This window comes from Lingula anatina, chromosome 3 (assembly GCF_051362555.1).
Source record: "Lingula anatina isolate TDL-2025a chromosome 3, LinAna3.0, whole genome shotgun sequence".
NCBI classification, from domain to species: Eukaryota; Metazoa; Brachiopoda; class Lingulata; order Lingulida; family Lingulidae; genus Lingula; species Lingula anatina.
In genome coordinates this window covers 463,071-478,682 of record NC_141769.1, presented here as the reverse complement: position 1 = coordinate 478,682, position 15,612 = coordinate 463,071, and the positions used below count along the sequence as shown (strand labels likewise).

Sequence of the window (15,612 nt, the reverse complement as noted above, 5' to 3'; positions counted from 1 at the left end):
TGGTAAAGAGAGTGATTCACTCTGTACAAACAGCTGGCAGTGTAGTCTGCAGAGCTTGGCAGAAAGGTAGATCAGGTAAGAAAGGATCACATCAAGAGAGAGAGAGAGGGGGGGGGAGTTCATTGTTTTTATGACTAATAAAGTTACTATTTGTGAGGTAAATGTATTATCATTTGGTAGGTGAGTAATTTACTAGAGTTCATGCATTCTTGTTGGTGGTTTGGGGGCTGGGTTGAATGGGCTGCAGCTTTTTCTTATCTACTTGTGGTGGAAGTAATTTAACAGTGAGTATAGTACAAAGATACAAAAACAGTTTTATTATGTCAGAGAACTGAGCATCGTGTCTGTGTAGAGTATAATGCAGGCAGTGATTACGGTGGAGGACTTAGTTTAAAAAACATACTGGAAAGGATAGGTTGATGAAAGTTAAAAACAAATACTATACCTGTTGAAGGTAGGATTAGTTAGATGTTGCATTAGATGTGTACACTTAGATGTATATGTAGAAAACCAGCAATGTCATCGTGTAGGTGTCATGTCTGTCTAGTTTACCGTAGGGAGCCGAAGCACTAGGTATGAGTTCAAGTATTTGAAATAAAATTCTTTTTGTGTACAATTTAGAACCCAAGTATTGGTATATAAATCTCATCGAAGAATTTCTTACTGTTTTAAGGGTCAGAAAAAATATCAGTGGAGAATATACAAATACACCACGGTGCTGTGCATATATCAGCTTTGTACATATGCCGTGTACAGAGAATATTATGGCAGGTGTGGTTCTCATTATTTAAATAAGACAAAAAGTTAACCGGTGCAGATTTGAATATAATAAAGCTCTTGCAAAGTAAACACAAAGATGTAAACTGTCTGCATTTAAAAGATACACCTTGGCTGGCCAGTTTTATTGAGTGCTCTTTTTATGTTCAGTGGCCCCGCATGAGGAAGTTAATGTGACTTGATTTAAATCGTAATCTACAGAGTGACTCACACTCAAAATATGCAAACTTGTGTAGGTGCACTGTTAACTATTAAGACTCAGTGAATAAAGGTATTATTCCGAGGTGGCTAAAACTTTGTTGACTTTAGCAGTAAGAGCATTTTTATGCTTGTTTGTCTTCTTTATATTTTTTCTTCAGTGGGAAGTATTGATAAAGGTTTCTATGTAGGATTTAAGCAAATGTGAATTTAAAGTGGTGGGTTAAAATTGAAATATTTCTGGGGCTTAAGGAATTTAAAGTTACTAATCTGATCCAGAAAGCTGGAATGTTTAAATGGGTTCATTTGCATTTTTTACTTGATTTTTTTACCTGCATTTCTCATGACCTTTCATGCTGTCACTTTTAATTACAAATTAATTGCCAAAAGAGATGTTAAATTGATATGGTAAATGCTAACTGAGGCACATTTCTTACTCTAAATAGCCAACTACAACAAATAGCCTCAGAAAATGTAGTTAACATGAGTCTGCTTGCTAGACTTGTTACTGTGCTGTAGCCTGAAAGCATACAAGTCTTGTTTCTTTATACAGTATAGGCTGTAACTGTCTATCAGTGTAAGTATAAGACAGCTCAAAAAATGTTTGAGGCTGTAGATACATAAAGGTAATTTCTTTACTGTTCCTGAACAAACATAGATTTATAGACTGAGTAGTATTTTATGATGCAATAAATGCAAGAAATGTGACTTTCTCTGTATGAATTTGCATTGGATTTTTCTTACCTTTTCTTACTGAAGAAGAAATTAGCCACATGAATTATGCACAGGCTTATTACTTCAGAGTGTCTGCAGGTACTACTCAGAGTTCAGAGCACTATGGTGTCTGTCTTAGTGCAGGGCTGCATGGCAACTAGTGCTACAAATCAGCACACAGATTGAGGTGTAGTTGGATATTTGTTTGATGCCATAATGGGAGTTGTTCTCAGCTGTTGTCATGGGACTCTGAGCCTGATGAAGTCTTTGCTGATACTGATTGTTATGGTAACCCTTTAAAGTCTGAGAGAATTGCTGGCAGATATTGGAAATAGAAGAGAGACAGATAGGTTTGTTTGAAAGAATATCCCTCTTTTCTAAAGAACAGCAAAATAGCATAAGTTTTCAGTAAGGTCCACATGTTAGTCTCCATGATGCAGTTTTTATGCGGCAAAGTGAGCAGGGGTTTATTGTTTTAGAACTATCCCAAATGTTTGATAATTTTATCAGATTATCCTCTCTTTTCATTTCAGTTCAAGATCCAGGGTGCGACCTCGTTCATGGCATCCAGTAGGGGGCGATGGTGACACTGCCAAACTCACACTTTCACCACTTGACGACAGTTCTTTCAACGAACTCAGCAGTCCCACTGCACGCACACAAGGCACTGCACATGACAGTCCATTCACCTCGCCCACACGAACGCTAGCAGAACTAAAAGAGAGTGCGGCTGAGGCTGAAAATACACCGAGCAATAATAATGTGAACAAAAGCAATAATAGCAAAACACTGAACACTTATCATAGTGCCTATAATCTGAGTGACTATCCTGAGGAAGCTCAATCAAGTGCAAATTTTACAAATAAAGACTCTGACGTCATGAAGGGGACCAACAGACGCTCCTATGGTGGTATGCCAACACGGACAATGCACACGGCCTACTCCACGCCAAATCTGGATAAAGAAGAAGCAGATCGTAGTAGGCTTTCAATGTATAATGCTCTGAATACGCGATCTGGATATAAATTTTTGCCTACGAAGCAACAGCAACAGGGACCATGGGAAAGCAGTGTGGGATCATGGGATACAAGGCCTTTTGAGGCATCGCCACAGTATGGAGGGTTCCAGGATAGCCCGCCTCGGCAGATTTCACATTCCATCCAATGCACAAGGGGACCAAACTATCGAAGATCAAACAACGATTATGAAAATTTCTACAGAACTGAATATCACATTGATGTTGATCATAGTCGCCATCCAGAGCCACAAGAACAACCGCCAGAGATTCCTCCACCTCCAAGAGAGGAAGACCTTGTAGACTCATCGTCTCAGCAACAATCCCCTCCCATGCCTCCTGTGAGGGATGCCTCCAGTCTGAAATATTTCAAAGCAAGTCACAACATGGACAGCAGTCTACAGCAGTGGACTGCTCCCAGTGTGAGTTCTCCAGTGGAAGGGAAACCCCCTGAATCTCCTGGCTATGTCAGTGCCCCCAGAACAAATAACGCTTGGTCTGAGCAGACAGGAACCACAAATAATAACGACTTTTCCAAAAGGTCGCGGGGTGTCTTGTCAAGGTCATATGATTCCACACTGAATCCTGCCTTCAGTGATGTCAGTAATAGATTGTCACATGATAGAGGATACGAAGATGTTGTAAAGAGTCCCCAGGAGCTGGAAATGAGGGCAGGGAATGTTCATCGTGCAACAGTGGCCAAGGTTCATACTGTGGAAGAAGACAGGAAGCTGAACAGCACATTCCCCATGGATTCTAAATCCAGCAACAGTATGGAAATCCAAACTGATTACTCTGAGTATCAGTCATCATCCACATACCCTGGTGGTAGGATGGGAAGAGGGTATGAGGATGAGGATGATTATTCAGCCCCATCTTCACAGCGAGATGTCATTGTTAAACAGAATGGCGAAACTCAGACAGAGCCTCAAGAGGAAAGGAAAAGTTTTTCAGATCTTGTTGCGCGGTTTGAAGGTCAGAAAGGTGGCAGTCGAGGTAGTGGCAGTATGGAGGCAAGGCGCACTGTGGTCAAATCTGCATCCACTTCTACTATAGGGTCACAGAGGTCACAGCAGGTGAATTCCCCTCTTAATGAAAGTGACAGCTATACGTACATTGTGCGTAACAAACCTTACTACAACACCAGTACACAAACAGACGACCTTGACACACCTGTCACAGAGAGGCAGCTCCAACAACCTCACGCACCCAGCGTTAACAATAAAATGAGCTCAAGTAAAAGTGAGTCCAGTATTAAGAAACATGCAGAGGTTCAAGTGGACACAGATTTCACTGGAGTCTACCATGCTCAACCTGTGATGAGTAGCAGTGGGACTCAGGTGGACCCTGAGTCTCCCACCCTGAAAACTACCCAGGCAACCACATCCACACATACAACTGCTCCTGCAGGAACCTCAGGACACGGGGCGATTTATCATGAAAATGAACCATACAGGAGAATTCAGGCATGGATGCAACATGCGGAAAATCATAAACTATCTGATGTGTCGAGTGGATATAAATCTGATGATGGAGCTAGTAGGTTGGCTAAAAGTATGACAGATATCGCAGATGAGGATCACTATGAAGACAAACATGATGACCATATACCATCACAAGAGGAAGATCAGGTGAATTCTGATTCCACGCTTGTGAATAGTAAAGTAGAGGCTGATGAGCCAAAATCCTCTGATAATGATAATGAGACTCAAGTCATTCCTTACCATTCATACAGTGACAGTACAGCGCCTATGCTGAGAAAGCTGTCAGCAGAAATGTACAAACAACAGATAAAAGAACAACAGCAGTATGACCAGCTGCAACAGGAGCAAGAGCAGCAGCAAGAAGAAGAAATCAAACAACAAGAGCAGGAGAAATTATTAGAGGAACAGCAGCAAGATACATTAAAATATTTTCAACAGCCACCTGCTGATGTTACAGCTTCACAAGTTCAGAAGCAAAAATTACAAGATGAACCCAATGTGCAAGGAAATGAAAACCAGTTTGATAACTGGCAGAATGTTGATATGAAGGAATCTGAAAATAATTATAAGGAAGACAATGCCAAAGAGGTGTCAGACACCCCAACACAACAGCACACACAGCAAAACACAAATAATTCTGATATGGAAACTACTCCAGTTGCGCCAAAACGTAAAAAGCGGGAAGAACGTTTGAGAATGAAGCAGGAAAAGTTGAAGCAGGAACAAGAACACAACAATCTCAACCAGTCATTGCAACAGCTCTCAAAAAATCAAAATTATCCTCAATCCCAGCAACAACAGCAACACTTAGAGTCTCCTTCATATCATATGCATAGGTCACATGACTCAGAAAATAATTACAATAGGGGGAGACACTCTCTAGGAGAGACCCCTAGAGACAAAGAAAGAGACAGTCCTGTGAGTCCAACACGTAAGACTTCAGTCATGAAAGCTTATGGCATTTATGAAGACAGTTATGAAAATAACCCTGATAGTAGGCCAGTATCAGAACAACAACGGAGGTCTTCTCAAGGTGACCAGAGGTCACATGGTGATGCTAGGTCACATGGCGATAGTAGGTCTCATGGAGAAAGCAGATCACACAGTGATCGAAAGTCATATGGAGACTCTAGGTCACATGGTGAAAGAAGGTCACATGGTGAACCTAAACAATTGAGTACATTGCCAGAAGAGTCATCCAGATCTAATCAAAAGGGAGATTCTTCTCAATATAGGGAGCGAGGTGTCAATGTTCACCCGCAAAGAGATATTCCACCAGAGCAGGATAGACGCAGACGGCCATATCAAGCTGGTTATTATGATCAGGATCATGGCAGACATGCCTACGAAAATGTCTACCAGGGCCAGCAACCAGAAAGACATGCACAGTCTCGACCTGCTCACCATCATCACCACAGCCACTCCAAGAGCATGCAGCATCCTCACAGGACAGACCCCCAGGATACACACCTCAATGCAACATTCCCTGTCAGTCATGGCCGCTCACATTCCGCCTCCTCTCTGCAGCCAGGACCAGCTCCACTGCCCTCTCCGCAGCAGTCATATCCTAGCCAGTACGAGCCCAAACCACTGGGACAGATTGCTGAAGTCAACGAGAGTCGCGGGTCTGAGGAATTTGATCGTGATCATTGGAAGAACCATTTGGATAGAATGGCTAAAGACTTGAGCAAAGTGCCTCATGAGAGGTACAGATTAAAACGTACCACTTCAGAACAAATCAGGCCAATCAAGGAGCGTGAAAAGGGAGGGAGTGTTGATTCTCAGAAAAGTACAGATTCAGAACGAGAGAGGCAGAATTCGGATCCCAATAGGGAACCAATGAGAGTATCACGAGGGTCAGACCCGACAAAGGAAAGCCCACGTGAAGGAAGTAAGATAAAGCGACGAGAGTCTGACAGATATGATGTTTCTAGAAAACAGAGATACATGGACATAGCAGAGGAGAAATCTAGCCGTGAAAAACGATATTCTGAAGGAAGTGACAGTTTGAGGCGGCCTACAAATCCAAAACGTCGCCCCATGTCTGGTTCAGTTTACATCGGTGGACAACAAGATCCAAACCGGGTGCGTATGTCTGATCCCGACCAGAAGGTACAGGTCCAACAGGCACTGCTGAACTTCTATGAAATGAAGACTGGTAAACGCATGGACATTTCCAGTGGCAGCAGTAGCATGTCTGAGGAAAACCCCTTGAATTTTATCAGGGACAGGTATGGAACCCTGCCCCCTGGCTGGAAAGATAGGACACCATCTCCTGGAAAACGCCGGGAACATAGTGAGTACGACCCTCTGAGCAAGTCCATGCCAGTGCCAAGGGAAAGCCCTGGTCAGCAGCGACCACAAGAACGACCTTCCAGTCAGAGACGTACGCGGAGCGGTGAAGATCCTCGTCAGTATAGATATGAACGTGACATGCAACAGCAGCAAATGCGTCCTGATATGTTATCACCATCATCGACATCATCAGCAACACAACAACAGCAGTACCGGCGACAAGATTCAGCAGAGCGTGGCGATGAACGGGGAAGCAGACGTTCAACATCTTCATCCACAGCCTCCAGCCATGACAGAAGTTCTAGGAGTGGAGAGAGACCGGGGTCGTTATCTTTGCCAGGACCAGAGGAGAAGTACCCGCCTCGTATGGCGCCTCTCATGCCACAGGTGACCAGGCCGAGATTCAGGAGACAGGTTTTTAAGTTTTTACTCATTTATCCACTAACAGAATGTTTATATTACATATATTAATGTTGACATATTTGGGAATATACCTAGTTGTAAGGACTGAAATTTTTTTTTATGGGTGGGTGGAAATTTTACCTCAGAAATTGACCATTTTATAAGTAATGTTTTCAAGTGTAACCAAATAATAAGATAATAAGAACTGTAACCTTCATGTAACCAAAATGTTGTAATTGAATTACTTACAAAGTAACCATTGTTTGAATAAGAGGATGCACCCTGTAGGCTAGACAGTATTTGTGGTATAGAGTAAAATACCTAATTCCCTTTAAAAAATGAAGCATTTTAATATTGAAAAACATTTAAACCTGTAACTCTGTGTTAAAATATTCCTGACATGATTTTTATTCTCTGTTTATATTTCTTTTACATGTTTTCTCAGAGTGAATTTTCTTCTAATCACATGTGATCCAACTTTTACATCTTTATTATGGTGACTCTGAAACTTTACTTGAAACCAATCTTGTTTTATTTTGAGTTCTCTGAACACAAGTTCAGACGGGTATTTGGCGTGTTGTTTTTTATATGGGGTCTAAATGGTCCTTACATTCAGTCATTAATTATTTAATTGGTTTGTTAGTGGATAGATGCTACTGCTTAAGAACTTGTATCTCTGTGTTTGTTTGTTTGTTTATATGTATATTTATATTATTGATGTGTTATATCTAATATTTTGTGTTCTTTTGTTTATTTCTACTTCTATTAGAATGCTTTAGAATAGAGATATATTATTAGTTGAGACTTCTAATGATGTTTATGTTCAGTGTGTTGCTTTTGCTTTTAGAATATTGCTAATTTCTAGTGTGTCTTTCTTAGTGAAAAATATTCAGTCTTTTAAAATCTTATTGTGAAAAATTCTAAACATTTAAGATATAATAATAAGTTAGCAAAAAAGAGGTGGCAATTATGTCAGAAGATGAAACATGTTGAAATAAGCTTGTAGATATACTGCATAGAGCATGTTGCAATGATATTTAGATATACAGCAGGTTTTTCTCAGTTTAGACTTGGGACATATTTTGTCCTGAAATGGGGCATTGTAAGATTTAAGAGTTATAGAGCGTTACCTGGTAGTGACTCATAGTTTTTGTTTTAAAGTAAGTTGTTTGTACACGCTTGTGTTGCAGTGAAAACAAATTGCCAAGTTTTGGAGCAGATACTGTTTTATATTATTTCATATTCAAAATTCATATTCAGAAAAAAAGGCCAATGGTTCTAGTTTGAGCTCCTGCAGTAACAGCTTGATTAGGTTGATCATAAGATTGTTTATTACATATAAAACCTTGCTGTTTCTAGTATGCGTCTGTGGACCAGGCAGACCGGAGTGACCGAGGAGGCGAGCGGGGAGGCGAACGGGGAAGTGACCAGTCTCGCGGGAGACCACAGGAAGTCAGCACAAGGTGAGTGGACATGGTGTGAACGAGTGACCTCAGGGTGACCTCTGAGTGACCTCTGGGTGACCCTAAGGTGACTGTACAACATCAGGAAGTACTGGGAAATATTGAAATATGTGGTTTCCTTTTTTGAAGATGTTTATTCCATATAATATCCTCCCTTCACTTTTAAGAAGTTAAGTGCTGTGGGGTCATTCTTCCTTCCACAAGGTTAAAATGTGTCTTCATATTTCTTTGAGAACAATGATGACTCAGATTAGGAATAGAGTAGATTTGGCTCTGTTGAAAATTTTAAAGTACCATATATGTAGGCCTGTTTACAACTTGTGGCATATTAGTTTGTAAATAGAATTATGCATTATGTGTGTTTGTGTGTGTGCTAGCGATCTCAGAGGTAAAAAATATCCGTGTGTGGAAAACATTTTATGAATGACTACAGTACCATGTAGTCCTTGAGGCCATACATAGATCTATATGGATTGTAACTGCAGTCTGTGTCAGTTACACAGATAGAAATGGGAACCTACAACATGGCTGCAGGCCAATGCATTGCTAGTTTATTTTCACAAATGTAAGCACTTCACTTACGTAATACCTTGATTCATGTTAGTTTATGTCATTTCCCAGAGTAAAATAAGAATATAATCTATTTTGGCCAGTTCAAGATTGAGGTGCATAGCAAGTTGTGATTTTGAAAATTTAAAACGAAATAAAGTTCTGGCATGACTTGCTTAGGATTCAGGTGAAACACACAGGACTAGAGAAGATTAGAGTACAGAAATTATGAAACCATATTACAGGTACAAATTAGTGATGAGAATTAGTAAAAAAATGTATACTACTACAGATGAATGTTATTTCCTCTCATGGATAGGAAGTTTATTGCAGTAAGCATGTTCATGCAGAAATGGTGACCAATTTGTAAAATGCCCTTCCTTTTGTCACTGACAGTCTTCTGTGTCAAAGGAATGTTTTAAAGTCAATGAAATACGGCCAAAATTGTAGAGTAATCTTGCTCATTTTGTGTGGAAAAAAGGCACCTGAAAAGTACAATTTGTACAGCTGCTGGCTATGTCCTTGAAAATGATTAGTGTCATAGTAAGGTCATAGGTGGCAGCACTTTACAGGTGCCTCAGTGCAAGGAAAAAAATACCTTTGTCAATGAGAAGCATTAAAAATTGTTCAGTTTATAACAGTCTGTTGCTATGGTTGATTCTTTAAGCTTAATCCATTTAGGAGACATTGGACTCCGAATTCAAATTTAAAAAAAATGATTGCTTTCAGATTGCTGTCAAAAAACAATTTTGAAAATTTGGCTTAAAATTTAGCATTGATTTTCCTTTGTTGAATTATAAGCAAGCATGTTAGTTTCACATAAATTATTAGTACCACCAGCGTGTACGCTGGCGGTACTCATGGTTTTAGTCCCGACCCGTCTCGTACGGCTCCTGCGGCTCCGCCGGCTTCTGCGGCTCCGCCGGCTCCGCGTTCTGGCGCCGGATACAAGTCACCGTTACCGCTTCTCCTCCTAGACCGCAAGGGCTCGTGTCCCCATCTCTTGGGTTTTGGTCACATATAATCTCAACTTGAACCCCCTGGTTTTTTTGTCTCAATTGGTGCAATGGCCTGGGCATGGCACTCGTTGAAATGCACCCTTGTCAAAATTTTTGAAAATTCAATGCCAAATATCTCCCAAACTGAAGGAATTATGGGAAAAATTTCTATTGAAGTCTGACCAAAAGTCATATGTGAAGATTCCAAATTTGCTCTTGGATTTGACCTTTGACCTTTATTTCAAGGTCAAATGGGTCAAAATTTTCTAAAAATGGGAATTTTTTGCAAAAAAATATTTGATTCTGCCAATTTTCAGAAACTACATAGACCTAAGCTCTCATATTACAGTGGGGGGTTGCAATTAGGGACTTCTTTCATTTTCAAGAGTTTGGGGTCAATCAGTGCATTTTCACGGGAGACCCAGCTATTAGAAAATCTAATGGCAAAACTGAAAACTCTCCATAATTCTCAAACCAAAAATGCTGTAGACCTATGGCTTTTTGCATTTTATAGAACTTGATAAGCGCAATACTGAAGGTGGGATTCTTTTTGTTTCGATATAGTTTAAGAGTTGCGCTATATCAAAAAGTACAATGCTGCAATATTCATTGGTGAAAGTAAAATGTGAAATAATCTAAAATTAGCAAAGATATGCCCATAGTTACTATTGAACTTGAATAGGAAGTCATATACTACTTGCTACCTTACTGTGACCTTGAAATTGACCTTTGACCTATTTTTCACCATGAACTAAACTTTGCACATTTTTAATCCCTTATATCTCCAAAACTCACAGAGTTTTGCCTATAGTTTCTACAGATTTGAATAGGAAGTCATATACTGGCAATCTAACTGTGACCTTGAAATTGACCTTTGACCTACTTTTTACTATGAACTGAACTTTGCAACATTTCAGTCTCATATATTACAAAAACTGGCAGAGATAGGGCCATAGTTACTATTGAACTTGAATAAAAAATCATATACTGGCAATCTTACTGTGACCTTCAAATTGACCTTTGACCTACTTTTCAACATGAACTATCTTTGCAAGATTTTGTTCCCTTATATCTCCAAAACTGGCAGAGATAGGTCCATAGTTACTATTGAAGTTGAATAGGAAGTCATATACTGGCAATTTAACAGTGACCTTAAAATTGACCTTTGACCTATTTTTTACCATTTTTTACCGTGAACTGAGTTTTATGTCTCCAAAACTGGTTGATCAAACAATTTTTACAAAGGTTATGCAGTTTTTCGCTTCTTTTGGCATATTTTAAGAACTGGTCTATGGCAGTTAGTTAATTTTGTCAATCACAGCACAGGTGGTAGTGGTTGTGGTGGTGGTGGTGGTGCTTACTCCAGCTGGTGGTACAATATCCGGAGGCGGCATCGCCTCTCTGATCCTCTAGTTGAAACAGTGGATTAAAAAGATAAAGAAAAAACACTGTACTTAAGTAGCTTATGATAGGAATGCAGAGGAAATTATTGGAAGTGGTTCCAGCAGAGTTCCCGTCATGTTCCACATTCTACACTATGTTTTCTCACCATCTCAAAGGGGCTGTATTGGCCCTCGCTGCCCTCTAGAACACCATTTGTGGCCTTCCTGAGGAGAGCATGCTGCTAGGAGGATAACAAATCAGTTATCACAGTCACACTGCAGGAAATTTCCTTCAGCTACTTTGAAAATCATTTTTGGAAGATTTATTTTCTATTTCCTGGTGTGTAAACAATGTTAACAAGTTTGCCAAAGGTTGGCTTACTCTGGGGGGAAAGGGCGCTTGGGACTGAAGTATAGTAAATGTGATTTATTTTGAATTTTATGCAACTTGTAGAAGAAGGTAATGCTCAGCTCAGGCAGAAATCTTATTATGCTTGTTTTAAACTTACTCTTGTTTTTATAAAAACTGCTTCGAACTTGAAAAGCCCAGTGTTTCTTATTTTGAGGAATGTTTATTGATTTGTAAATGTTTGGTAATGTGAAAGTGAGGACTGATGTAAACAGTGATGAGGTCAACTGTTGGGGTACACAAATTAAAGTGGAATATTTCTGTTGCTTGTATCACTTAATAATTTGGTAAGTTCATACTGGAATATTAAGCAGTTTCTTATCAAACTGGTGAATGGATTTTTTTAAGAATCAAACATTGAGCATGATGGAGCATGTGATTACTTTTAAATATTTTTAAAAAGCTGGATGGAACACATTATTTCTGTGATTTTCAAAGCAACATACTCAAGTTTATTCTGGCATAAATATTCAGCAAGTATTGCTCATATAGCATGATTCAGGCATCATAATTTCCATATTGATTAGTTATGCAGCAATTAGGAATAAACATCCCCATTTGCCAACAATATATGAAATACTGAAAAGATTGTTAAATTCATTGATAAAGTGTTGATCTCAACATTAGAAATTAAAAAAGACACTCATGATTTTCCTTAGGTAAGTAAAAAAAAAAGGTCGAATGAAAATTTTTAATTTTTTCCTCGTGTTTTGGTGAGTCACCAACCGTTTGATTGGCTAGAACGCATTTTTGTTGGGGGATCATTTTTGGAAACAAATAAAATTAAATCAAAAATGAAATCAAACGTGACCTATTTAGTTTTGATTTGGTGGTTAAATGCTTGAATTATCCCATATCATGAAAAATGAGAATCCAAAGCTGAAATGTGAAGTAACATCTCTAAAGCCACAGTGTTATTTTCCTCCTTATCTCCCCAAGAGATTGGACCTGTGATTGTGTGTCTGTACAGTCCAAGCTAAAGCTGTGCTAGTAGTACAATTACTGGGTCCCATATGTTAAACCAGTTTGTTCAGGACTAGAGTAGTGAGTGACCTTTATTAGAGAGGGCAGTCTGGACTCTAATGGACAGAAGGTGGACCTGTCACACTACCAAATGACCATTAGATGACCAATAAAATGCCTTTAATGTTTGGACGACAGGATATTTATCGGGTGGACCATGTAAGAAGAAAAGCTAGGTAAGAGTTGTACACAGATCACTGGGGGTATTATAGCATGTACTGACATGTAGTTTGTGTGGACTGAAGCAGATCACAGGCCTGGGTGGATGTTAGCATTGGAGCTTGTTAAATTTTAAACATTGTCCAATTAGGAACAGGGAAATTTGAAATATTTTACTGTTTATTATCAAATTTGTCACTGATTCAGTTGAAATTATTCAGCTGTTTGATTTAAATAGGTTTCATCAAAGACTGAGCTTAAACCAGGTATGTATGTTGTGTTGTACGTAGCTGGAACATGCGTAAAAAGTTCGTTATTAAATGCCTTGAAGAAACCTATAGAATCACATTGAGCAGATGTATAATTTGTATGATAAAAGAAGGTCGGTGTTAGTACATGTTTACAGTGGTAAGAAAATTCTTGTTACAGACAGATCTACTTGATCTTTTACCTCACTGATCACTTCCCAGAGGACAAATAAAATTATGAAGAAATTGAAGAAATTATCCAAAGTTTGATCAGTTTTTAGAAACCATTGCAGCTCTAATCAGCTTGATTTGGGAAGGATTCATTAAATCGAATGTAAATGGGACACACATTTGTATACACTAAAGGTAATTAGTGATGGGGAGTCAGCTACTAGTACATATACATGCTGGAAAGGTTTGAGCTGTGAGAAATATTACCAGTTTTGTTCCTTGATTTAGTATGTTTGCATGTCAGGTATTTCAGCGTGTATGATTTATGCAGGGAGTATGTAGACAAAAGGTAATCAAGCTGAAAATGGTGATGGAGTTGGAAATCAATGCTGTGAGATGTACGTATGTGAGCAGGTTTGGATAATGAAGTGAAGCATCGAACATTATTCAGTAAACTGTAGCTAATACAGAATAAAATTGATATTTCTCATTTGGGAATTTGTTGTCACAGAAGTCGGAACAAAAGAAACCTAAACAAGCTACATGATACCTGTGTCTATATATTACAGTAATGAAATATTAGACATTTTTAACTTTCCCATTTGCTACTGTTTCAAGTGTGTTATTAGGAGATGGAGTTTGCTTCTGTGATGTGTATTTATGCATAAATACCATTCCACTGAGGCAGTAAAGCTCACTCATTATAGATAAGAGATCTCCTGAAGTATCACTGAAGTATACTACTATTCTATATGTTGTGGTGAATATCTTGAAGACCATCTGCAAGGCTAAGTGTAAAAATGTAATATTGTTGTTATTATCAAACACTTTCAACATTTGAACTCAGTCTGTGGTAACAGTAGGAAGAGGAAGGCAGAGAATAAGAAATGGACTCAACTCTGTTGTCATTGTGTGTAGTACCAGATAATATAATCATAGAACAAAACCCATTAGTTATTCCTGTGTGGATTTAGTCTTTGTCTGCTAGTTAGAGGCTAATGTACATGTAAATGTGATGGCATATGCATTAGGATACGGAAGACATCAACTCCAGTATTAATGTACACCAAACATATCATGCCCAAAGCAAGACATATATTTTGTTATCATATTCATAAGATCCATAGATGTTAGGTTAATGGTTTGTATAATACACCCGCAAGCTTTAAATTTCAGAAAGGTACCAGTAGATTTATATAAATGCCATATATAATGTTTCCTTTATATGAAATGCCAGAAAAGGTTAAATAATTATCAAAACTTGTAATCCTTTTATTTGTTTATCATCAGGACAATCTTGCTTGACACATGGCCTGTACACCTTAATGGGGTGTTTATTCAGGTGACGGAAAGTAATTAGACCTTTCTAAAAATACCTGTTCTAGATATGACAGTTTAATATGAATTCACAGGTCTCATATGAATACCAAACTCTGAAATGATGGAAATATCAGACAATAACATGCTGCAGCATCCGGGTCTAGATATGCATTATAAATGTTTATGGCATACCAATTAATGAAGGGCAGGCTTTAAATAATTTTTCTGTTGAAATTGGTACATGCACTGGTAACCTGTGTAATATGTGAAATACACTCATATTTGAACACATTATGCTGTTTTGTCTTTAGAATTACTAGTAAACTTGGTATCAGAAAATAGACCCAGTGACGCACAGGTAACACAGGTTATTCCACCCTTCAGACCCCCCCCCCCAACACACACACACACACACACACACACACACACACACACACACACACACACACACACAGATGGCTGGCCAGGTGACAGTTATAGTGATCACCTGGACTTCATGTAGGTGGACATTGTAGGAGGTAGAGGACCAGATGACATGGACAGTTGACCATGCCTTTGTTAGCAGAAAGAATTTCCTGATTGCGTCCATTGTTTGTCTGTACATTCAGATCGGGATGTGTGAAGGCTCACTTGATGGTTTGACTCACTGCGACGGGTATTCTACAGATAATGTTTACTTATATGGTTAGGTGTATTGTGTGAAGGAATAGGTGACATATGGGAACTTGTTATACCAGTAGCTGCTTGGTATGTTTAGCAGGTGTTTTTGCCTTTTATTGTCTGAAAGTATTGGGGAATTGTCATGTTATCATAGATGTTAATATGTGGTTATGTCTGATGTAGAATTTAACCTTGATTCGTCCCTGTCAGAATAAGTGAACTAATTTCTGTTAAAAATGTGTTATTGTGCTGTTAGAGAAATAGTCTTAGAATACAGGCAGGTATCTTGATTATCAGTTAATTGAGTAAAATTTATCCTTTATTTCTGAATTGTTGAAGTAGAAT

The 15,612-nt window shown here is 38.8% G+C and overlaps 1 protein-coding gene across 10 annotated transcripts in view; it reads left to right on the top strand.

Moving 5' to 3' along the window:
* Positions 1-15,612, top strand: part of LOC106166962 (uncharacterized) — a 110,462-nt gene that overhangs the window by 80,992 nt on the left and 13,858 nt on the right. For 9 of the 10 annotated variants that reach the window (XM_087009532.1, XM_087009541.1, XM_087009538.1 and 6 more), the window contains 2 exons: positions 2,223-6,897; positions 8,245-8,348. In XM_087009532.1, coding sequence (XP_086865658.1) covers positions 2,223-6,897; positions 8,245-8,348 — 4,779 coding nt within the window. The remainder of the gene's footprint in view (positions 1-2,222; positions 6,898-8,244; positions 8,349-15,612) is intronic. The other variant, XM_087009533.1, reaches the window with a different exon arrangement.